This window comes from Mustela nivalis (genome assembly GCF_964662115.1).
Source record: "Mustela nivalis genome assembly, chromosome: 16".
In the NCBI taxonomy this organism is placed as follows: Eukaryota; Metazoa; Chordata; class Mammalia; order Carnivora; family Mustelidae; genus Mustela; species Mustela nivalis.
This window is the reverse complement of record NC_139035.1, coordinates 25206210-25231074: the sequence shown is the minus strand read 5'-3', so window position 1 is coordinate 25231074 and position 24865 is coordinate 25206210. Positions and strand designations below refer to the sequence as shown.

At 44.7% G+C, this 24865-nt stretch overlaps 1 protein-coding gene across 3 annotated transcripts in view; it reads right to left on the bottom strand.

The window, feature by feature from the left end:
* ASTN1 (astrotactin 1) overlaps nucleotides 1-24865 on the bottom strand; it is a 317783-nt gene that overhangs the window by 188068 nt on the left and 104850 nt on the right. For all 3 annotated transcript variants that reach the window (XM_082702614.1, XM_082702612.1, XM_082702613.1), the window contains exon 2: nucleotides 14300-14487. In XM_082702614.1, coding sequence (XP_082558740.1) covers nucleotides 14300-14487 — 188 coding nt within the window. The remainder of the gene's footprint in view (nucleotides 1-14299; nucleotides 14488-24865) is intronic.

The window sequence follows — 24865 nt, the reverse complement described above, 5'->3', positions numbered from 1 at the left end:
CATTGGTGGTCCTTGCACCATGGAAGGTACCAGGGGTAGAGAGGGCCTTTGGGAAGATGGAGGATACATTTCCTTTGACCCGTCTTGTTCGAAATGCACGTGGCCCTCCCAGACAGATAATGTAAGTCAGAGGCTGGTGGGAGAGACGCCAAGGCCGGGGACCAGAGACAGTTACAAGTTGGGGGGAAAAAATGACACAAACAATTTTACTCATTTCACAAACACCAACTGGGGATGTTCCTTGTGTGAACTGTGGTGGTGGTAGTTGTAAGAAATAGAAGATGAATCAGACTCCAACCAGATCCTGCCAGTTAGGAGTCCAGAGTCTAGTAGGGAAGAGAAGACTCATCAAAATTGCTTTTGGATGGAAACAAACACTAGCCAGAAGAGAAGCTCAGAGAAGCCTTTCCTGTGGGCCCTGCTGGAGGAAACCAACCAAGGGGGAGGCGTGGTCTCTTGTTGAAAGGTGCAGAGAGGTGGCCAGGTGGACGCACTGGATATAGGACCTGAAAGGGACTTGGGATTAGAATGCAGACACATGGTGGAGAAGAGGGGGACGCAAGAAGACAATGCCAAGGTCATGGCAGGTCAGGCACAGTGAACAGGAGGGCACAGAAAAGTGTATCCTGCACAATAAGCATGAGGAGGAAGACTGAGAGCCTTCTGTCCTCAAATAATAAAATGCAATATGTGAGTAGATGATTTTCACGCGAAGAAACTATTTTTCTCCCTTTCACTGTTCTTTCTCGGCAACCCTAGTGACCTAGAAGGATATTAGCTGGTAAGGCAGCATTTGACACAGATGCTGGTGGAAATTTCTGGATGCAGAAACAGCCCTTTGAACGCGCTCATAGTATCACACAGGAAGAGTTACACGGCTCACTTCCCACTCCAACTTTTTTCATTAGATGAAATCAGGTGAAAATAAACATCAGACGCAAGTTGGATCAAAGAGGCCGAGGAACTCACAAAAGGCAGACGGAGAAGCAGGGAGGAGGAAGACGGCGAGTCTCCGGGGCCTCAGAGACCACAGACGACCTCTCCTTCCCGGGAGAGGAATGGCTTTGACTTGACTTGCCCTTGTCCTCAGACGCTGTCCTGAGAAGCAGCCAGACCCATGTGGAAGGGACGTCTGACAGGTGCCCTGCAGGTCCCAGAACTGTTATTTGACAAAGGCGCTGCCCTGGCAGGGATTTTCCTTCTAAGGCCGACCTTTCCCCCAAGACACAACTGCTGTCCTGAGAATGCAGCGCCCAGGGCCACGGAAGCAATCAGGTGCGGAAGACACAGAAAACCACGGCTCAGCTGCGCTGGCCAGAATCACTCCACCTCCGGCTCCGCCGCGGTCATGGCAGGCAGGAGAAGCAGCCTTGGAGAGTACTCAAAGTGCTCGGGACGTGACTCCTCAGACCCACCAAAGCCCGCAGGCTGCAGGCTGTGAGCCGTGCGCAGAGGCCACTCCATCCGGCATGCCTCTCCCCTACCCGGGGGGCTCCTGGAGCAGCCCCCCACCAAGCGCAGGTGGGGGCACGTCCAGGGAGACTCCATGCAGACAGTGAGGAACAGAGCTGGCTGAGCACAAGAGGCCCAGGGCTGGCAGCTTGGCAGATCCCAGGGTGCCTGAGGAGAGGCCCCACTGGGCCATGGGAAAAGGCTCATAGGGCCACCAAACTCCTTTCAACAGGTCAGCACGGTGGGAAGGGACAGCTCTCTCCCAGGGCAGAACAGCCTCCCCTCAGCCCCACCTACAGGCACAAAACCCCGCCATTTTCCCCACAGACCATCTCTTGTTCATAAAGGGGAAACAAAGAAAGCAGAGTGGCTGCAGAGGAGCGAACAGAGCTTCTCTGCACATTACTCTGAGGTCTGATTTAACCAGGGTTTGCTAGTGTCCCCTATGTCCTTCACTTTCATATTCCTGGAATATCAGAGCCAGAGGCAAGTTCCAAGTTCATCCAGCCTGGGGTTCCCAAGGCGCAGTGCCCACAGCCCCTCCACGATCCTGGTTGATGCCATGCCAATGGCTGGCCAAAGTGGGAGACATCTTAATTTTATTATTTTATAAAACTGTTTTTCCTAACCTCTACTGAAATAATTAGCAGTAACATCAAACCCAGGATTTTATTGGCATTTTCATCTAAGGCTAAAATGAGTTCAAAGGGAAAAGCCAGTCAGTTTAAATAAAAATATTCAGAGAATATGAGAATAGATTGGAGGAAAAAAAAATATGGCACACTCTGAATGCCTAAAGTTTTGAGAACGCTCATTCACTGTTGAGGAAAGAGACTCTGGAAGGTGAAGACATTTGGCTGCGGTCTGAGACTTTCGTGGTGTAAAGGTCTATCACAAAAGCCTCCTGATTTCTAATTCAGGGGTCTGCTTGTCTCCTGGGCCCAGTATTTATCACTGTGGAAGGAAGAAGAGAAAAACGCCGTCTAGGCGAGTCAACCCCGTTGACTGACTCTGCTCTGGAGGGTCTAAGCAGAGCCTTGGCTGGGACACGGGGGTGCTGCCACCCCAACCCCAGGAGGAGTCAAAGGGAGGTGGTCGTGTCCGGGGCAGCCTGGAACTCTCAGGGGCGGAGGCCACTTGCTCTGGCCAGCAGAGCCCTAACACAGTGACCTGACTCCATGACATGTAGGACGAAAAAGAATCAAATCAAATCAACAAACTCTCCTGCATTCGTTCTGTGTGACAGCTTATCTCGCTTCATGGGAATGTGTCCATGTTCCAGCAATGTCAACTTCTGACACACTCCCTCTTCCACATCCCAAATGCTTATATGTATTAGCCCCAAAGCCTTCCATCGTCTTGCTCAAACAAGCTATAGGGAGGAAGAAGACAAAGCAGTTGAGCCCTTTAACAAACACCTGGTGTCTGACCCCCATGTCTTCCTTATGGTGCTTAGGGGACAGCAGAACTCCCATGAAGTTCACCTTAAGCAAACTCTGGCCTTGGGAGCCATGCCCAGAAGTCCCAGATACTGCTCCTTGAAGCCCGCACTGCTGTCAGCCACAGTTCAATGTATCAATTAACCGAGCATCTGATTCTCCCAAGTTAGAAGGCGACTTGACTCATCCCTTGCTATTCACGGATGTCAGCAGCAGTGACAGAGGTATCGGGAGGATCGTAAATAGCAAGGCGGCAGCAGGAAGCTCCTGACCTCTTCAGATGTGCTGTGGAGACTCCTGGGCAGCCTGCAGGAGAGCTACTGACATCAGCCACTCATGCGAGCAAGACTTCCAATGAACTTGAGCGCGTGCTTGACAGGGTATGCGGTAAGGCAGTTTTATCACGTGAGGTCTTAAAATGCCTCGTCCACCTTCAGCTGCATAAACAAGGCAGACAGCCACCGCTAACTCTTAAAGTCCTTACGTATCACAAACCAAATGCATGGTGACATGTCTGGAACCATAATCTACTTCTCTGCGTGCATGTACACTTGTATTAGGTATTTCGGTCTAAGGGGCCGTTTTAACATATTTAAACATTTCACGAAAGTCAACTGTGTATGTCAAAATTGAAACCAACCAGGAGCCATCAGCTTCACGGGGAAGGAACAAAACAGCAAATTTCCTAATTGGCATCTTGTTTGTAATTCTCTTGTCAAGTCTAAGCATATTTTTGTTTTCATCAACTCTGTCTTTCCTAAACCTATCAATACCTCTCAGGGGAGGCTAATGTGCTTGCATTTTACCTGAATTTGTGCCTTGAATTTGTAGCAAGAACAATCTTTGTCAATGCCTGCTTTAAGTGACAATTATAATCAATCTACAGGAGTCTGACTTAAACTAGCAAACTATTACCTTTTCTTCTGCAAATGGGACCCTATCACTTCTGCCAAGTCATTAGGATTTTAGTCTCTGTTTAGGATCTGTAGACAAAACAGAGTGTACCAGATCGGGATCAGCAAACTATGGCCTTCAGGCCAAATGGGCCCACTGCTTGTTTTATAAATAAAGTTTTATTGGAACACAGCTACATTCATCCATTTACTTAGTGTATAAGGTTGGCCCTACAGTGGCAAGAGTTCATACAGCCTGCAAGGCTGAAATGGTTATCATGAGCCCCTTCTCAGACCCGTTGCATAGTTTCCTGCCATTATCCAGGTTGGGGTGTCTCTGTGGGCGCATAGCTGTCAACATCTACTACATCCAAAGCTACTGTCTCCAGCAAGCACCTGTGAGGGTGGGCTTGAGGGCAGATTTAAAGGGAAATTTCAGGGGCGCCTGGGTGGCTCAGTGGGTTAAGCCACTGCCTTCGGCTCAGGTCATGATCTCAGGGTCCTGGGATCGAGTCCCGCATCAGGCTCTCTGCTCCACAGGGAGCCTGCTTCCTCCTCTCTCTCTCTGCCTGCCTCTCTGCCTGCTTGTGATCTCTCTCTGTCAAATAAAAAAATAAAATCTTTAAAAAAAAAAATGTTTAAAGGGAAATTTCAGGTCTGTGAAAGAATCCCAAAACTTTAGACTCAGGCAGCACGAGCTAGAGGAAAGATAAAAAAGCCTTCAGAATACGAACTCTGAGTCTCTCCACCAATGCTGGCCTTCATGAAGGTCACCCACCAGTTTATGCCTTCTTTTCCTTGTCACAAATGTAAGTAACAACAACCTTTGTGTGTATGTGTAGATACCTGAGCAGAAGAAGAACTCCCATGATGACATCATGTGGTTTGAGAAAAAAATAAATAAATCAGTGAAGTCCTTCCAGGGAAGTTTGGAGCTGGGATTATCATCCCAAACCATAGGACAGTTGCTAGGAAACCTTGTAAACAAGGAAACAGAAGTGGCTTCAGAATGCCCTAGATGTACAAGACCACGTCCCAGCTTCGTCACAGGCCCGCTCTGTTGCCCTGAGGTCCTTAATTGCCTCAAATCTTGTCCCCAAGCACAACTCCTCTAGGACTCCTGTAAAAGGTTGCTATGATCCCAGCTGCTTTTCTGGTTCCCTAAGGTAGCGGGCCCCAGGGTAACATACCGCACACGGAACTGTTACAGCCAGCTTGCATGGCACCCCAAGAGTTTACCTGGTGAATATTTACTGGGCACTTCCCATGGGTCAGGCACTGTAGGAAGTGTTTAGTAAGAATCATCTCATTTAACCATCGCAACAGCTTGAAGAAGCAGAATCTATTATCATTCCCATTTTATAAAGAAGAAAAGTGAGTTTTGAGAGTTTTCAGTAATTTACCCAAGGACACTAGAACATCTAGTAAATGGTAGAACTAGTATTTAAACTGGTCTCTCTGAGAGTGAAGACTTGCTATAAAACTACGGCCCTCAAGTTCAATATTGCAGGACGAACATCTTCACTGGCTTCTCGGCTTCTCCATAACCTTTGTTCGGAGCCAACCCCAGCCTTCTTTGCAATGCTTGCCCCCTTTGTTCCATCCAAATCTTCACCTTTCCAAAAGCCTCAGAGACTCCACCATGATGATAACTTGCCCAGTTCTCTATGTACTCTCCTAATTTTCATCAAGGGATGGGTTTCTACTGTGCCAACTAGAAGAAGCAGAATTATCCGATATCCTGAAAAACTGGAGAAACTGGGTGACCCTGATGCCACCCAACAACGCCGTCCTAGCTGAACGCAGTCTGGAGTCAGATACACTTGCCTTGAATCCTGGCTTCACCTATATAACTTTGGATTTGTGATTTACTTTCTCTAAGTCTCAGTGTTCCCATCTGAGAAGTGGGAGAATTGTTACCTGTTTCAAAAGGCCGTGGGAGTTGATCGACACGATGCACGAAAATGATCCCATTCATTGTCTGGGACCCAATAAAGGAAAAGTGAGCTTCATTACTAGAAGTATTACCAGTTCTTCAGATTGATTTAAACCGCACAGAGATTATAACTCCTGCTTTCAAAAGGACCTTCAGGGATTTTTGGAACCAAGTACTTAAAAGTAATTTGTTGGCTTCTATATCAAGTGGGCTAAATTGCTGAACAGAGTATTACATCATGTTGTTAAAAAATAGTATCCTTGTGAAAATGTGGCCTCTTAGCTATTTTCCTTGCTGTCTGGAGAAATAGGGGCAACGTAAGGCCCCTATGAGCTTCAGGAAAGAGAAGAACAAAATTGTAAAGAGGATGTAAAACATGTAAAGAAATGAAAAAGAACACTCCACCTGGCTCCCAGTGGCTCCCAGTTCTGCCAGAGGCCATCCTCAAATATGAAGTGTTAATAATATGATTAAATGTTCCTTGAAAGCAGAATGTTGTCTTATTAATTTTCTCTCTCCTTAGTAGATACGTGTGTGTGCGCACGTGTGTGTATGTATCCCTACTGGTAAAGAATCCATAGCTAAATGAATGAATGAGTCACTGACCTTTTTAAATCAATGATAGGTCAACAGTGCTTTTAAAATGTTTTTTTTTTTAACCTAACTACAAAAGTGTAAAAGTATGTAAATGAAGAAGCCTATTGTTCTATGACTTTCACAATTTTAGAGTGGGAAGTCCCTAACTGCCCTCTTTCCTTCCCTGCCAATAAGCCTGTTGGAGCTGTGGGGTGGGGTGGCTGAAGCCAAGGTTAGCAGCTGGATGTAGCCAAGCTGAACCAAATCTGAGCTTTTGGGGTTAACTGCCTCTTGTAGCTACAGGAAGAAAGATCTATATTCCACCATGATTGTGGGTCCTAGTGCTCATAGAGTTATTTGTTTGGAAGTAATGATGGGAAAAAGTGTCAGATGAATCTCAGCAGTCAAAAGTGGACAAAACAACAAAAGTTGGTAAAAGGACATATAATAAATACATATTGAGCACTCACTATTGTCCAGAATATGAGCTGGGTGCTTCTTAGAGCATAGAGTCTAGACTCTGACAACTACCTCAATTTAGATCCTGGCTTCATAACCTAACAGCTGTTTGAGTCAAACAGCTGTTTGAGATACTTTGCTTGTCTGGTTCCCAGACCCATCATTTGTAAAATGGGATGATAACAAGCCCTACCTCATGGTGTGATGAGAATAAAAAATAAGGCAACAGATACTGAAAGTACTTAGAGTAGTGTCTGGCACTTGGTAAATACAAAATAAAACTGTGATGGCGAGGATGATGGTGGTGGTGATCCATGATGGGGATGACGATGATGGTTGTAATAATGGTGATGGTGATGGTGATGGTGATGATGATGATGGCTGTGATGATGGTGACAAGGATAATGATGGTAATAGTGGTGATGGTGAGGATGATGGTAATGGTCGTGATGATGATGGTAATGGTGATGGTGGTGGTGATGATGATGGTGATGATGATGGTAATGATAACAGTGATGATGGTGATGACGGTAATGGTGATGGTAATGGTGGTGATGATGATGGTAATGATGGTAACAGCGATGATGGTGATGACGGTAATAGCAATGATGGTGATGGTGATGGTGGTAAAGATGATGGTAATGATGGTAATGGTGATGGTGATGATGGTGATGATGATGGTAATGATGGTAACAGCGATGATGGTGATGACGGTAATAGCAATGATGGTGATGATGGTGATGATGATGGTAATAGTGGTGAAGATGATGGTAATGATGGTAATGGAGATGATGGTGGTGATGATGGTGATGGTGATGATGACAGTAATGATAAGGATGGTGATGATGACGACAAAAGCATCTTTCTGTTCTCCAAGCATCTCTACAAGTATATGCCCATTGTATTGGACAGTTAAATCATGGAATCATGGCTTCTCAGCTTCTGCTAAAGGAAGTGGTTCTGAGCTGGGCCTGGAGCAGGACTAATCATGCTCTGTGCCACCTAAGCCAACCTCCCCATAACAGTAGCCAATGGGAGAAGGTGAGGGTTATATCTTCCTATGGGATAACTTCATAGGAAAAGCTCTGAACAAAAAGGACTGCAGTCACTAGTCCCTCTGCTTGTGCCCCTATGGTGTTAGAGTACGTGGAGGAAAGCAGGGAATCTGGCAGCTGCATGGACAAAGCTGGAAACATTGGAAAGCTGCAGGGATCAGAAGGAGCCATAAGTGAGGGGGGTTGATGAGTAAATGGATAGTACAAAAATTTTTTTTTTAAAGATTTTATTTATTTTTATTTGACAGAGGTCACAAGTAGGCAGAGAGGCAGGTAGAGAGAGAAGGAGGAGAAAGCAGGCTCCCTGCTGAGCAGAAAGCCTGATGTGGGGCTCGATCCCAGGACCCTGGGATCATGACCTGAGCCAAAGGCAGAGGCTTTAACCCACTGAGCCACCCAGGCGCCCCAGGATAGTACAAATATTTAAAAGTGTCACAGTGAGGGGAAGATTTACAGAATAGACTGGACAAAGTAGCTAATTCATGGCAACAGGAGCAAAGAAAACAGACCCCAAAGAACCAAACCACAGACTGCTGAGGGTCGACAGGATGACTTGGACCCTGCACCATCTCCCAGCTCCAGGCTCCATGAAATTCTGCTCCAGGGATTTTTTTTTTTTTTTTTTTAAATCTGAAGATTCCTGTCTCCCTTAACTCCATGTGAATTTCTATAGTCAAACTCCATTACAGAGAAGGCCAGAGTGCATTTCCATTTTTTGAAACTAAAAAGCCTCAGCAGTGAATGTATCCATTTCACAGATGAAGTGGGAAACTTCCACAAAAGTCAGTAAATTACCTGAAGGAGTAAAGCCAGGTTCTGGAGTTCATCTTCCAACCCTTAGCCTGGTGTTTCTTTGCCGCACACTCCAGTTCCCATTCTACAGGAATACGGGAGGGCAGTTAACACTCAAAACAGCTCGTCAACCAGAACGGCGGATGGATTTACAGGTACCTGTACCTAATATGCCTTGGCAAGAGTTGCAGAACCAAACCATGGTGTCAGGTAGAAAGGTTTTATAAACCAACCCTTTCTTGGCACTTGGGATAGCCCCCAATAGGCCCTGGCATGTTATCCTTCGAAACTCAGTCTGTCAGGAACACCCCAAGAGCGAGGAGGTCTTGTTGGTAGGAATCTTGCTGATTCTTTTAGGAACTGCCCACCATTTTTGTAATGGAAAGCCAAGTACACAACAATGGCTTTGGTAAGTGGGGGGATGGCCGAAAATCAGTCCTGCCTCGTGATGGATGGCTTGAATTGCTAGAAACGTTCTTCTGACTGACTCAATCATTACTCTAGTTCTAGCCTTTGTGGTAATGCAAGATATGACTAAACTCCCCCATTTCTTTCTAAAGTTCAGAAGGATCGCCCCTGATACATTAGGGCACCCTCAGCTGAACTGAGAAAATTATATAAATTGACAACAGAGATGTAAAAGTGACCCTTATTAATGAATTCGCTTATCAACTTCTCTAATAGATTAGCTGAAGGCAAAAGGAATGGACAGAGAAAGCATCCAGCTCTCCTGTGCCCACAGACACTTAATAATTAACTGATGGTCTTGATGGCACATAGCAATGACCATGTGTAGAACTGCCCTTCCCTGCCCCTGGACGTCCCTGAGCTTTAGGAGTGCAGTGCAGACAGCTTCCAGCAACAGAACACGTGATGCGTAGGTGGCTGAACTGAACTGTTGTCTACAGTCCTGGAAACACAATCCTGGAGACTCCGCAGGTATACTCCCTCGGCTTTGCACTGACTCAGCCCACGTGTCACACCCCCGGAATGGGACTTCTCTGAAGTGTCCATTCTATTTCCTGGACACTGGGACTCCACGGTAGCACCTGTGGCCTTTTTTTGTTCTCTACACTGTTTCTCCCCAAAGAAAACTATGTGTCCAGGGCTCACCTGGGGCTCTCAGAAACAAGGTACCTAGAAACACCCAAGAAGCCAGCAGCTGGGGGGGTGTCTCAGGAACCTGCAGACACTGGCCAATGGGCTCCACCCAGCCAGGAATAGTGAGGACTAGTGAGGACTGGTCTTCAGCAGCTCCCAGCCTTCAGTGATGGGCTCTAACTACACAATCCTCAGGGAGATCAACAAATGCTCAAAGATTATTTTTCCCCACAACTGTTGAATCGGGCCTAAGAAGGCTGAACTAAGAAAGATTATCTACCAGTGGGAGTTATCACCACAAAAAACATGTATCAAACTGAAGCATTTTTGAAAGGTTACTTGCTGTAAAAAATGTATTTAACCAACCTATATGCGTATAGGAAGTCGATTAACATTGCCATCTTTAATTACAGAGATGAAATATATAGATAATACATTAAAATGCTATTATGCACCATTCAATTCCTTTGCATACTTTAAGAAGAAAAATGTGGATCATATGGCAAATTAGCCAAAGTACAATATGGAAATTTAAATCCACAGAGGCTGAATATCTAATGTAAAGTCAAAATAAAACCTGATCTTCTATGGAGTAAACAATTTGCTTATCCCTGAAAAATTCTTTTGACTTCTGGATTTAAATTCACACATCAATTTTCATTTGATGATTTTGCTTTCAGTTGTTCAAGAGTTTGCAAAAGAGTACCCCTGTGTACCTCAGTAGTTTTCTATGTCAATTATCTCACAAAATTCAAAATAAATCTCTTCAGCCCCATTGGAATCGTGCAGGAGGTTAAAACCCATTGTTTGACCCTCCAAGCAATAATATACAATTTCAGGAGGGAAAGAGTACCTCTTTGGAAAAAATAATTCAAAAATTTTAGGATGTGATTGAAAAATAAGAAAAGCAAAAGGTTTTTCAAAGTTTTAAATTGCCAAGTTCCCAGCCGAGGTATTGGTTTTCTGCAAGCCCACAATTTTGCTGATGGTATATTTTTAGTGGGCACAGTGTAAGAGAGAATTCCCCAATTCTCATTCATAGAGTGTTACATGGATACAGAAAAGGTTTTCCTTTGCCTTTCTGTCTCTCATTACTTACACTGTGTTTAAAACTAAGAGCAGTAAATGCAAAATATAAAAATAAACAGTGGTCCCTGCATTGAGGCAATATGGATGAGAAAAGTGTAAATACATGAGAGAAATGTAAACCCGAAGGTTTTCACAGAACCATTAATTCCCTTGACACATATTGGAAATATTTTGAATTACCAGTTAAGCTTTTAAATATACATTTTCTTAACAAGAGAGAAGAGGTTGGGTGTATTCATGTTTTGATAATCACCTTAACTTCTCTCTTTTCCAAATTATGTTATTTGGATCCAAACTGAAAACTGCATCAGTATCGATCGTTATAGTTAATGAAAAATAGCTCACTGTTATCATTTCATAACTAACAGGGTTTGGATAATAAAATGTTGTGTAAGTGCATTCTGCTGCCCAACAGCTTTACTAGTCAAAAGACTGCAAAAATCTTCTGATGTTTATAATACTCTCTTTCTAGAGGGCTTGGATGGCTGCCTACTTCACCTCCAAAGGATACGGTATAAAGGGTATCAGATAAAGTCTACCAGTCCCCGAGTCTCTTAAGAAGGAGCCTTCAGAGATTCTAGGAAAGACATCCTCCAACAGGATACCCTCAGGCTCGATTTCTAAGCTGAGGGCAGACACACAACTTTAGGCTTTGAAGCTGCATCTAGAAAAGAATGTGAGGGATAGGCAAGGCGCTGAGCAAGGGTGTACAGCACAGAATGAGAATGGGGCAAGGGGATGGGGCAACCCTGGGCTGAATGAGACTCAGTTGACCACACCATCTTTGACAAGGGTGGGAGGGAGTACTTCTGTCTTCACTCTACCTTGGGATTCCTGTTTTCTTACAGAAGTCAACAGCCTCCCTGAATTTTTCACTGAGATGTGGGCCTATCCATATCGAAGAGGTCAAGCCACAAACACAAGACTTGCCTACTCCTACCCTTTGCCCATGCACTTTTAACCTCTCTCCCCTCCAGCTTAATGAAAAAAATCACATAGAATAAAGTAAAATAGAGCTGCAGGAACAATTTCTTCCATTTTATTTGGAAGACAGAATGTCATTGCTGGTTTTCCATGGGTGATGGGTAGCATATGAAGGAAAGATTTCAGAGACAGGTTGAAGGCTGGCTTTTGCTCTCTTTCCATTTCAGTGCCCATGGTCCATTAATCCCTGCTCGGGAGGGCCTCAAAAAAAAAAGCATTAATAAGGTAGGGCTCCTCATAGGGGTTGTTATATTTTAAGGGCACAAACCATGTCCTCAAATCCTTTGGCATCCTTGATTGGCACATTTCTAGCTTTACCGCCACCCACCCACCCACAAACATGTATGCGCATATACACGCATATATACACATACATGTCTTGAGAGAACTTACTAAAACACATCATTCTGGGGGCAGAACGTAGGATCCTTGCCACACCAAGATGGGACGTAGCAACTGGAACCAGCTTTAGACTGTCTTTCTGTGGATGTCACACTACTCCTCCAGCCCCCACCGAACACACCTTCTGACCCCTTGCCCATCTTAACCGCCTCTAGTCAAGTTCTCTCTTTCAGACACAATCACACCTGATTCTTGGGATACTCTAGACACTTGTCTACACCTTAAACATTTCTTTGGGGTGATGACTCATTCCTTGAAATGGTCTAAGACCCAAAGAAACAAAACGAAGCAAAAACCATCCATGATAATGACTGCTTTCCACAATGAGATGGGACGATGGGAATGGCTCGTAAGAAGTCCACCATTGTGCCTTGCTTTTTAATCAGACTGTACCATAAATGTAGCCTCTGCATCTGTCACTCCAGTCAATGACAGGATTGATTCAGTTGATCTGCCTGCTCTCACCACTCTCTGGACACTACAAGCTACATTGAAGAAGACAAGCTTCCCTGAGAGAGGAAATGTTAGTCTATAATTAAGGATGTATGAGTAGGGCACATGCCTTATCATAAACCTCAATTAATTTGGAAATGCAAGGCAGAACAATTTCACTTCTCTGTCTGCCTTCTCACACATCTAAACACAGACTTAACCTCTATGTGCCCTTCGAGGACTCTTTTCTTGACCATATAGTTTAAATAAAGTAGCTTGTGTCTACACAGATCATCTAGCAAGCCAGTTGTTCATAGAAACACCAATGGAAGAAGAAATAGAAGACTTAGATTCTGAAATTTTTATCAGAGATTTTCCAGGGAAGAGATTCAAAGCCAAATATTCGGGTGATGGAAATTTTTATATATCTAAAATGTGCTCAGTTTATCCCAATCTGATACACAAAACTAAATAGCATGTCAGGTTGGTACCAGAGGAATCAATAAGAGTTTAGACCCAGACTTAGACTGGTTTTCTGTAGTGTTTCACAAACGTGAAGCAACACACACGTGAAGCAATCCATGCCTTCCTGAACATATGGCCCATGAAATCAGTCCAGCCTCGGCCTGCTTGCTCTCAGGCTGCCCTCAAACCAAGTGATGTATTTGGTTTTACCAATATAATACTAATACATGAAAGATCTACCACAAGTGAAACAGGCACTTTCTATCTCCACTGGGGAAATTCATTCATTTCTTCCGCAACTATTATTAAGCATTAACTATCTGAATGCATTGTTCTAAGTGCTAAGAAGACATCAGTGAACAAAAAACCACCAAACAGAACCCCTGCCTGCCCTTGGAGCACTTACTTTTGAGAGAGATTCTACAATACAAGTCCCTAGAATTTTAGAAAGAGCCTGCTCATTTTCTTGAAGCCTCAAATTTCTCAGTAGAAGAAGGAATGAAAACAATGACATTCTGAGCTAGGCTGCAGAGAAGAGCAAGTATGTATTGACGTGCCCTTCATTGTAAGAGGTAAGGAAGCCAAATGCTGACTTTCTCCCTCCTGGGAAAAGAGAGAAGAGGGACTGGTAGTGGCAGGGAGCCTGGCAATTCAGTCATTCCACAGGCACGGATGGAGCAACTATTATAAGATATTCTGCTTTACTAGTTGAATAACCCCCCCCCCTTTTTTTTAAGATTTTATTTATTTATTTGACAGAAAAAGACACAGCAAGAGGAAAACACAAGCAGGGGAAGTGGGAGAGGGAGAAGCAGGCTTTCCACCGAGCAGGGAGCCCCATGCAGGACTCAGTCCGACAACCTTGGGATCATGACCTGAGCCAAAGGCAGATGCTTAATGACTGAGCCACCCAGGCACCCCTGAATAACCCCTTTCTAAGACAACCCAGTGCCCGCACCGGATACTGTCTCTCATCTGTAAAAGTCACTCCATATCTAGGCACGTTAGCAAGGCGAACAGTTGGGCAATGGCGGTACAGAAACAATCACAACTTTGACTTCACCACAGGTGGAGACAGTTCCCACAAATAGGACATTTACTTATTCACAGGAGGAATGACCATGGTGCAGTGGGTTTTCTAGAGCTGTGTCTATGGCACCAAGTCCCTTTGTGTCAGGATAACATCAGCTATGACCCAAGAGGCTAAAGCCATGGCGCTCTTACCATGACGGAGATGTGAAGGATCCTCAGCTCTTCTTCTGCTGACTCATGCTGGGGTTCTTCTGTTGGGTCTTGTCCAGGGAGACTGGGAGCACCATCTTGGTGATGAATGTGAAAAAGCAAAGTGCCGTTCTCCAGCCATTGCTGTCTCCAGCGCACCAGAGGGATGTCCTCTGTGTTCCCTGAGATCTCTAGGGGACAAACACCAAAGGCATGGGTCAGAATTCTGACTGGACCAACCTGAATCTTATTCCTCCTCCTCATCATCAATGGTACCAATTAGCCAGCATCAGTTAAAGACAACAAAGGGCTCCGGCTTGAGTTAAGTCAGGTTTACTGCTACCCCAAATCTCCAGGAAGGGAAGGAGCCCTGAGAAAAAACAGAATGCTCCCCCATAGGTCTTTGCACCATAATTTAGTGAGCTGGGCTCTCACCCATTGAGAAAAATACCAAGGTGAAAATTCAAGTTCTTCCCCGTATTTCTGGGATCAATAGCATACTTTACCCAGCACAGTTTGAATCTCCTGATAAACCCCCGAGGTAAATTCAAGGTTGTTTGCCTCTTGTAAATTTGAAAATCTGAGTTCCCTAGCAATTATTCCTAGACACCAGTGACTCTACCAAGGAGAGAGTTGGTAATTACTGTGCAGAGAACTGGCACGTCTGAAACAGTCCTGAGAGGTTACCTCAGAGCCACTGGGACTCACAGGATATTTCTAAAACCACAATCATTTGCAGCATAGCCCACTGGTGGTGTCGGATACGTGCTATGTCCGGTAATGTTTTAATTCCCTTTAATTTTTCTCTCATCTTTGCAGAGGAGAGGTTGCGCACATGGAAAAGGTGGTGAAGAAGCGAGGCCTCGTCGCGGACGGAAGCGCTTACCCGCTCTCAGGGCTCTACATCGAGGCAGCAGATGAACGTCAAAGATGAGTAACAAAACACCAAAACCCTACTAGGCGCACCACACTGTAGGTGCTAAGCTACGGTTACAGAAGTACGCCAAGACTACAGGTCAATCTAGCTAATATTCTCAAACAATATCGTATGGAAGCTTTGAGACATCCCACAGTAGAGAGACCTGATTAACCTAGCCTTTCCTAAACTTCATTTGGCTTCCAAATCCCTTCTCCCTTAACAACTGTGACCACCCAGGGGAACGGATATTCTGCTGAGCACACGTTGGCAATGCATGGCTTTATAAAACTTCATTTTTTAAAAGGCATGGCTTCTTCTCTTAAAATTTATCACCTTTTACCAAAAAAAAAAATATTCCATAGGCATAAAAAAGATTTAATAAGACACATTTAGAATAGTATTCTCATCAAGTACCACACCATAAAGAGGGAAGCAATTTTAAATATTTATGGAGTTTATAAATATCTTTCACTATTTGTAGGAGGGCACAAATGATGTGCTTTATTTATTTACTTATATATTTATTCATTAATTTACTTACCAGATACCCACTGGGCATGTATTATGCACCAGGCACTGTTCTAGGCACTGTAATACTAATCTAATATTAATCTAAATTAGTATTAGTACTAATACTAATCTAAATGAGTCCCTCAACTCATTCAGAGCAACCAACTCTGAATGAATGCGAACGTGGCAGGTGTTACACCGTGTGCATTAATGACATCATGTGGAAGCGCAGAGGGAGAGAGTAGGCTTGCCTGGGTTGAGGGGGAGAAAAGTAACCTTTCAGAAGAAGATACTGGCATTGGACCTTGAAGGTTGAGTGGACTTCCTTTTAACAGGTAGAGAAGGGGGAAGAGGACATTCAGACACTGATAGGATAATTAGAGGGAGGAGGAAGAAAAAGAGTACTGTCTGCTCCTCTCAGGGTAGGTCAGTGAGAAGAATTCATACAAGCCACAGGTCACTTGCCTGTCCCTGGAAGACACAGATGGTATTCCCCCCCTCTTCCTAACAACCCCAGACCAGGGAGAAGAGTAAAAGAGCGTGTGAGGGACAATGACGAGACAGCACAAACAAGATGATCAGGGCTCCCCTCCATCCTCAGCCCCTTGCCCCATCGCCTGGAACACTCCATCGTCCCATCAGAACGGTAGGCTGCCCACGCTCTGGGAAGTGACCAGCACAAGCAGCCAGGAGGCTGCAGTGGGCAGAGGGTGTGACAACAGAGGCTCACCTGCATCCGGGTCTTGGTTTTCCATGGGCACAGCTCTGTTTGTTGAGTGAGGCAGTGAGTGACACAAGCCTCCCGAGTTCACTGCAGCTCTAAGGAGGTCTTCCAGACTTCCAGGTGAAGAAAGACTCTGGCGCGTGCCTCTGGGCAGTAGCCCTGCGACACATCACTGAAGCCCCCCCCCCCATCACAAGCCCCTCCAGACCAGCAGTCAAGCCTTCACCTCACAACACCAGGGCAATTCCTCCTGAGAAAAATACCCCTTCTCCACCTACCGCCACTACGATAGGAACCAAACAGTCTCCTCACCACGGACAACAATCACGACCATTAACAGCTGCTAACAGAGCACCTATTGCCATCATTAAATCACCCAGAGCAACACATATGCAGACCTCACCCACACCTGCTCTTAGCCAGCCCGGGATTAATTCCACACACGTTGCGTGCCACTTCCACCCTTTCTGTAACTCTTCAGAAGGAATCTAGTACCTCACAACTCTAAAGTTCTTAAGCCGATTTTTTTTAATTTCCCAGGAGACCCTCATCAGAAAGGTGAGGCTCATTCTCTCCATTTTAACTGTGGAAGCAAGGACAGGTAAACACCCAGACCAAGGTCATGCCAGCCTAAATCAAAACAGGGAGTAAAACTCACCAGAGTTTTATTCTGTGCCCAACACACACAGGATGACATGACCTTTGCACACGCACAGAGAAGAGAAAGCACTTGAGGACAAAGTCCATGTGGTCTTCTAGGAGTTTTCGTGCTGCGATATTTTAATTTGTCGTGCAAAGTCTTATTATTCCATGACTTCTTTTTAAATTGAGATTGAATTCACATACCATAAAATTCACCCTTTCAAAGTATATTATATGTATATTCACAAGGTTTTGCAACCGTCACCACTCCAATTCCAGAACATCTTCACAGCCCAAAGAGAAACCCATGCCTATCAGCAGTCCAAGCCAATTTCTGAGGAGGAAGGCATTCTGCTTTGGAGTCCTAGGAGCAATGGTACCAAGGAAAGAACAGGTATGGTGCGGTTATTGAAAAATGCTCCCAGGGGAGGTGAGCTGAGAGCACAGAATCTCTGACCTAGGCTTTCAGGCCAACCCTTTGAATCTCTTTGTGAATTATTCATGCCCATCCCCACGGACAGTGATATCCTGGTTCAGCCTAGACCAGACTCATTGTAGTAGATAAAGGGCAAAGGAAGTAAGGCACCAGGCCTGCCCATGAGGGCACCTGTCATTTTTAAAACTCAAGATAATTACAGAATGATAGCTTCCTCCTTGGCTTTTTTCCTTGTCCTGGCAGGATTTGACATGGGAGGGCTAAAACACGAAACCAGGAACTTATTTACATATGTAATACTTGCCCTAGGTCAGCCAATGAAAAACCCAGGGTACAGTAAATATTTTGTGAATTTCATCACCAATGGGGCTGAGATCAGAGCTTGAAACAAAAGTGTAATCATGTTGGTCTGGATATTAGCAGAGTATCTCAAGAAGAATGTCAGAAATTGCTCTACCAATGGAAGCCTTCCCTGAGGTTCCCAAGAAGCACAGATGAGAAGTGACAGTTATTCTAGTACAAGGCATCCTGAGGGCAACGGAAGATGCTCAGACAGAACATTTGCCACAGTGTGCTCATAAAACAACTGCCAACAGAATCCTTCCCAGCCATGTCAAGATACCATGGATGGGATGGGCACCACGGCCACCATCATACTGTGGGACTGAGATCTCTAGGAAGGGGAGGCTCTCCTTACTTTCAGCATGTCCATTCTTCCCCTACACAAGCTTCACATCTCTCAGCACCTCCCAAAATTCTGGACCTGCTTGGAACACACAGGAACCAGGATGCCATTTATTCTTATATGTAATGAAGATTTTTGAAGCACACTCTAATGGTGACATTCAGCACACTGTGCTATGTGATTCCTATTCCCAAGGAGCCTTTAATGGAGTAAGAGACTGAAGACATGGCCATGACTAATTACTGGGAAGAGTAACAACAGTGCTGAGTGACGGGGTGGCACCCAGCTAGACAGAAACCCATGCAAAGGCACAGAATGGGAAGAGATGCTGCAGGCCAACTCCAGATGAAGAGAACGATGTGTACAAAGAATCAGGATGATGCCTCCTGGTAGAAGGGTGGTGTTTGTTCGGAGGAGTCATGGCTAGAGATGTACACTGATGTCAAATGTGAAAGGTATAAATGCCAGTTTAAGAAGTTCTAAGCTAACGGCAAGTCACCATGGTTTTAATAAGCAGAGAAGTGAATGAGGCCATGATTTAGAAAGATCAAGAAGATCCAGAAAGAAAGTAGCAGACCAACTGGACTCAATCCCAATCTCTGGGTAATCCTGATCCTATATTCTGCAGGGACCAAAACACGGAGCTGGAATTCAAGAGACCTGGCCTGGACTAACCTGGAACGAGCTGCCTAGCTTTGGATGTTCTCATCTGTGTAAGAGGAAGCTGGATAGAAGAATTTCAGGACCCTTCTGTAACTTGACATTCCATGATTCTAAGTCCATAACAGTATGCTCCACATGAAAGATGAAAGATGATCATTTCAATGTGCCAAACAATGTCCAATCTTTTTTTCAGGTTGAACCCACACTCCACCTTCCCTTTCCCTCTGAACACAGAGCAGACAGGTTTGGGATATCTCTTCAGAGCCTCTAGGAGTCAGACCCACTTTCTGACTGGACCTCAGGCTGGTAAGAAGAGTTCTCATTCTGGTGCAGATATGTGGTTTCTAAGGAAGAAATGTTGAAGCTTCTGTGTGTAACAGGGAAGCAGGAAGATGGAACCTGGAGCAGAGACATACTAGAGAATAATCTGGATGGGAAAAGGTCCAGAGGAGAGTGCGATAAAATCACTTTTAAATTAGTCTTAGTCATTGTTCCTATTTTTTTTTAAGATATATTTATTTTAAAGAGAGAGAGAGAGCGTGCACATATCTACATGCTGAGGAGTGGGGGCAGAGGAAGAGAGAGAGAGAATCTGAAGCAGACTCCCCGCTGACCATGGAGACTGATACAGGTCTCAATCCCAGAACACTGAGATCATGACCTGAGCTTAAATCAAGAGTCAGACACCTAACTGACTGAGCCACCCAGGCACCCCCTTAGTCATTTTTCTATATTAGTTTGAGTCCTGTGAACTTGTAATACTGTCTCTTTGTGGGGTTAGCTTAGGATACCCAAATCTTGCTACAGAAGTTCCTTTTCCAGACACAACCACTTCCTCAGCCCATCCAAGTGCCCTGCCCCCTTTTAGGTCCCCTCATGCTGGGCATCCCTGAACTAAGCTGCTGAGACAACACAGCCTGTTAGCATTAGAATTTCCCCCAAAGACAACTTCATTGAACACCAGATCCATGATGCCCTCTTTCAAAGAATCTGGCGGGCGCCTGGGTGGCTCAGTGGGTTAAGGCCTCTGCCTTCAGCTCAGGGATCGAGCCCCGCATCGGGCTCTCTACTCAGCAGGGAGCCTGCTTCCCTTCCTCTCTGTCTCTGCCTGCCTCTCTGCCTACTTGTGATCTCTGTCAAATAAATAAATAAAATATTTTTTAAAATTAAAAAAAAAAAAGAATCTGGCAATTTCAAGTCAAATGTGGATTTGAAATGGAGATGTTCTCAAAGATCCCTTCAGTCACTGAGAAACTTAGAGTGGCTTTGAGCAGCCCTGGCTTTCTGGGCCCCTTTTAAACACCCCTGACAAGGCTGGGTTTCAGGCTGAACCCAGCTAAGTAGTAACGAGGTTGGTCAAGTGGGAAGGTCAGGCTGGAAGAAAGCATTAACTTGTCAATTCTTAGCTTCCTTGTTGAGACACTGGCTGAACTGACCCTGCAGTCCTTCAAGGCTGAGGGTGACTCCCCTGATGGCCATGACTGACTACCAGAATTTTCAAACTTGGTGTTTATCTTAGAAACTTGTCCTCCAGACCCAAACTCATACAGCTTCTGAGAAGGTTCCCCAGAGCAGAGTTAGGAAAGAACTCAGTCAGTTGGAAGACAAACAAAATGCACTACCATGAAACTCCCTGCTGTTAAGGGACTGGAGGGGAGGGGCATCTATGCGTTATCAGTTTTGCTTGGTTGTTTTTCAGTTCTGTTAAGTGTGATATTGTGAATAGCTCCATATTCTTTATGAAAAAGTTCCAAGGGAAAGGGACCAACTCTACAAGTGGAATCTAGCCTTCCCTCCACCTGTGCTATGTGAGGGGCCATTCTGAGTTTCCCTATGGGATGAAGCTTATAAATTCAGGACTTCAGCAGGGATAAACTAATCATTCCAAACAAAAATATCAAATGGGTCTTGTCCACCAGTGACTATCATGAAGATAACCAAAGGTAAACCCATGATATAATTACCCCTTTCCTTCCATTCTTTTTCACTTTCCTTCCCACACTACCCCCCACCTGCCCAATTTCAAAGTTTGAAAGATATTGATGGTAGGTGTAGTTTTCCACATGGTTTCATTATGGTCTTCCAACTGAAACTATTAACAGTGGCATTAACTTTCAACACCTTTGTAAGAAAATAACCTGCTTAAGTCAGGGGTTAATAACAGTAGAGGATCACTAATTATCCTGCGAATGTTTACCCTGGTATCAAACGTGACCCAAGTCTTTAATGTCTCTGGAACGGCAGCCTCCAAAGACCCCAACTTGTTCCATAACATAATGACAGCAGCACATTAGTGTCCTGGCCATCTGTGAAGAAAGATAAGGGACAGATGAAGTGCAGACAAAGGAGAAGAATGCAAAGAGGACAGACAAAGTCAAGAAGAGTAAGAAAAGGAAACTAGCCAGAGAAGCGATGTCCCTGGGGCTGAGTTGGCTGGGCGTCCACACCTCTCGCCACGGGGACCATCTGGAATGGAGTTCTGAAATGATACAATCCCACAGCCCAGAGTGAGAAACACATAAAATAAGGTCCCCTGCTGGGTCTGAATTCAACCAGCACAGATGCCAAAAACATCGATTGCTTGCCTGAAGTCCCTGCCTATGGAGGCCTGGCTCAGCGAACAACAAAATGGGAGACAACATAGCCAGGAAATTCTTTTGTCAAGATGTTCAAAGTCCGACTGGAAATGGGACTCTCATTGTGCTTTCTCTGTTCAATTTGCGGTCTGCCATGGGGCTGTTTCTTATCATCTCATGGTTTGAGTAGTCCACAGCACTACGCAAGCAAACACTTTATAGCAGATTGGCTTAAAATTTTGAGAATCTCTTTTCCAAGTAACTGGAACCTTCTTGACTTGCAGATTTGGAAGAGAAATTTCCACTTATGACCAGGAGATGGATAACTGAATTTCTATTTCCCCTGCTTGGTGACATTTACTCTCAAAAAACAAGAGCGCCTCAAAGCATTAATGATCCAGTGATGAGAAACGGCACGGCAGGCTGAAGAGAGCACTGGATGGGGGAGCTGGGAGAATAAAGCTGCTACAACCTCCCTGAAGCTCACTTATCTCGACCTCAAATGATGGAAACAAAAGGTCTCCAATGACTTCCTACCTGTGACCACGGTGTTCTATAACCCAAAACCACACATGGCACTTGGTTTTAGTTAATACCCCAAATCAGGTGCAGACTTTTTATGTATTTCTTCATGCCAACTGGGTAAGGCTCTGTAGAAGTCTTTCAAATCAGACTTTCCTCTTGGAGTCTGGGATGCTTCTAGCTCAATCCAGCCTCTCAACTTATAGAGTTAAGTGTTGGCAGTATAGAGTGACCTCAGGGAACTCAAGTCAGTGGTCCCTGATAAGAAAGAACCATCCACATATAGATGCCTCCAAATGGTTTCCGACGAGTTATCTACCTTTTATGTTGATGTGGTCCACGGTAGTCTCAGTAAGAAAACAGCACCGGATCCCTCTCGGCAGCCCTACCTTATATGGTGACCCTTTAAACATCAGAAATGCTCACTTCCTTTAAGGCTAGGCACCCACTCCACTTCTCTTTTTCCAGAAAAGGTTTAAAATGGTCTGAAAGGAACCAACACAGAAATCAAGAGTGATGAGAGAAAGAAATAAGGACCTTTTCAGTCCATGGTATGTTGTCTTTGGGGCCGAGGGGGGGCAGAGGATGCAAAAAATAACAGAAGGTAGATTTTTTATAAAATCAGACGTGATGGAAAGCAGCAAAGCTTTCTATGGATGCTGCTGGAAGTAGGTCACTCTCTGCTACTCTGCTGGCGTGAATAGCAATCGAGCAACAACATGAACATTCTATTTACCTAGCCATGGAGATGAAAACATTCCTGTGGCGGAAAAATGCAGCCAAAAGGTTCTGACACAACTAGAGAGATGAGGAGGCATTCAAATGGCTTATGATTTCATCCAAAATGGTTTGCTTGTTCCTACTACAGTGTTTCTCTGGATCTTTTCAAACCTCTGCAAAGAGTTTATCCACATGATACTCATTAAAGTCTCATTTGAAAGGGGGAAAAAAAAAAGCGCAAAGCTCTTTGAAAAAGGCAGGGTTATCTGAGCCGCAGATGTACTGGTAAGAAAAATTTTAAATATATCCAGCTCTATTCTCCACTGCCACCTGACTGACCTTTGTAAATTGAGATAACGGCACGCATTTAACAAAATCTGACATCAAGTAAGATGTGTAATAATATTTAAACTCTGTAATGTTAAAATATGTATTTACGGATCATTTCATACATTGTAATGAGAACAAGTCATTTTGAAGCCTGTGGTTTCATGATTGGAATTCTGATTTCAGCTTTGCAAGTCCTTGGGGGCCATGTGCCCGCAGTGTGGCACTGGAAGCAATACGGACGCCTGGGTTTTGGAGAGCCAGGGACCTAGACGGATGCGGGCTGATTGCAAGGATACGGATTCTCAGAGCCATTGAGAGCTCTACTCCTTCTGAATCCTCTCTCTTGTACTTTTAGTCCTTCATTAACAAAGAGCTTAGCATTTGCTTTAATTCTGATCCCAAACTATGTCAATGAGGTCCCCTCTATGGCTCTCACCCTATGAAAGGGATGGGAAGGGAAAATGACAATGATAAAAGATTACCTGGAAATGACTTCAAAAGGAGGAAAACCCACTGCTTGTCCTCAACAGTCTCGATTCATCTCATTTCTAATTAGTGCTCATCCACTTGTGTTTCTGTTCTTATCACCTGTGATTCAGCCCAACGAGTAATGATGTACCTATTATGCACTAGCTCTGCTAAGAAGCCCTTTCAACATCCAGGAGCTACCTTAATCCTCAATGACCCTTTAATGGGGGTATTTATAGGACCATTTTACAGATGAGGAATTCCAGAAAAGCCAGCCTATTTAACCAAGTTCACTCAGTTAGAAAATACGAATTAGGGAGAAAAATTCCTAGACCCCTTGGCTTCAAGGCTACTGTTCCTCTCTACTATTTCCATTCTCACTCTCTCATTTTGCAAATCTCAACCCCAGGGTACTGTAAGTACAGTGCTTATCAGTATCTGACATCTGATGCATACTAGTCAACATCAACGTCTTCACCGTCCTTCTTAATACTGTGCTGTTGTCATTATTGGAATCACTCACATAAATCCCAGAATGGACTAATAATCCTTGACAGAGTTAAGCAAATGGTACTTTTAAATGACTCCAACTGCTTAAGAGTTTTTATAAATCCGGGAACCCCAAGTCCAGGAATCAGCTCAGGTCTGTAAGGAACCTGGGCCAAGTCATTTGTGGACATTTCTGCAATGCATGCTAGCAAATGGAACACTCTGTAGATATCTCTCATGAAACCCCCACTCACAGACCTCTGCATTAAGATCCGGCCATGGAGATTCTTGCAGAGGGAGACTGCGCTACCCCGACCCATTCAAGGCCAGCACGCAAGGCCAACTCTAGCAAGCTTGCTATCAGACACATGGCAAGATATTCCTGAAATCACACAGGCAGGTGTCCCCAGAGGTATGGGGGAGTGGTAACTGTGGTCAAGGAAGCTGGAATGACCAAATGGAGGTAGTGCTGAACTAACATGGTAGGGGTGCCTGGGGAGCTCAATGGGTTCAACGCCTGACCCTTGATTTTGGCTCAGGTCATGTGCAGAGTCTGCTTGGGACTCTTGGGAGAGAGTCTGTTCTCTCCATCTACCTCTGCTCCTCTTCTCTCTCTCTCTCTCTCTCTCAAATAAAATCTTAAAACAAACAACTAACGGTAGTAAATGGAATCTTCTTCTCGTCCGTATAGACTCATCAGTATAGTGTTTGTTATCATGAATGCCAAGAGATATTACAACTTAAGTGGAACTTTCCATTCTTATCTTCACCCTGGGAGGACAAAGCTTTCTAGCCCATTCCTACAGACCTGTGAGCTCACCTTGCTGACCATGAGCATTGCCTTCTTGCAAATACATGGTCAGGCAGACCAAGCATCTCTCTAGG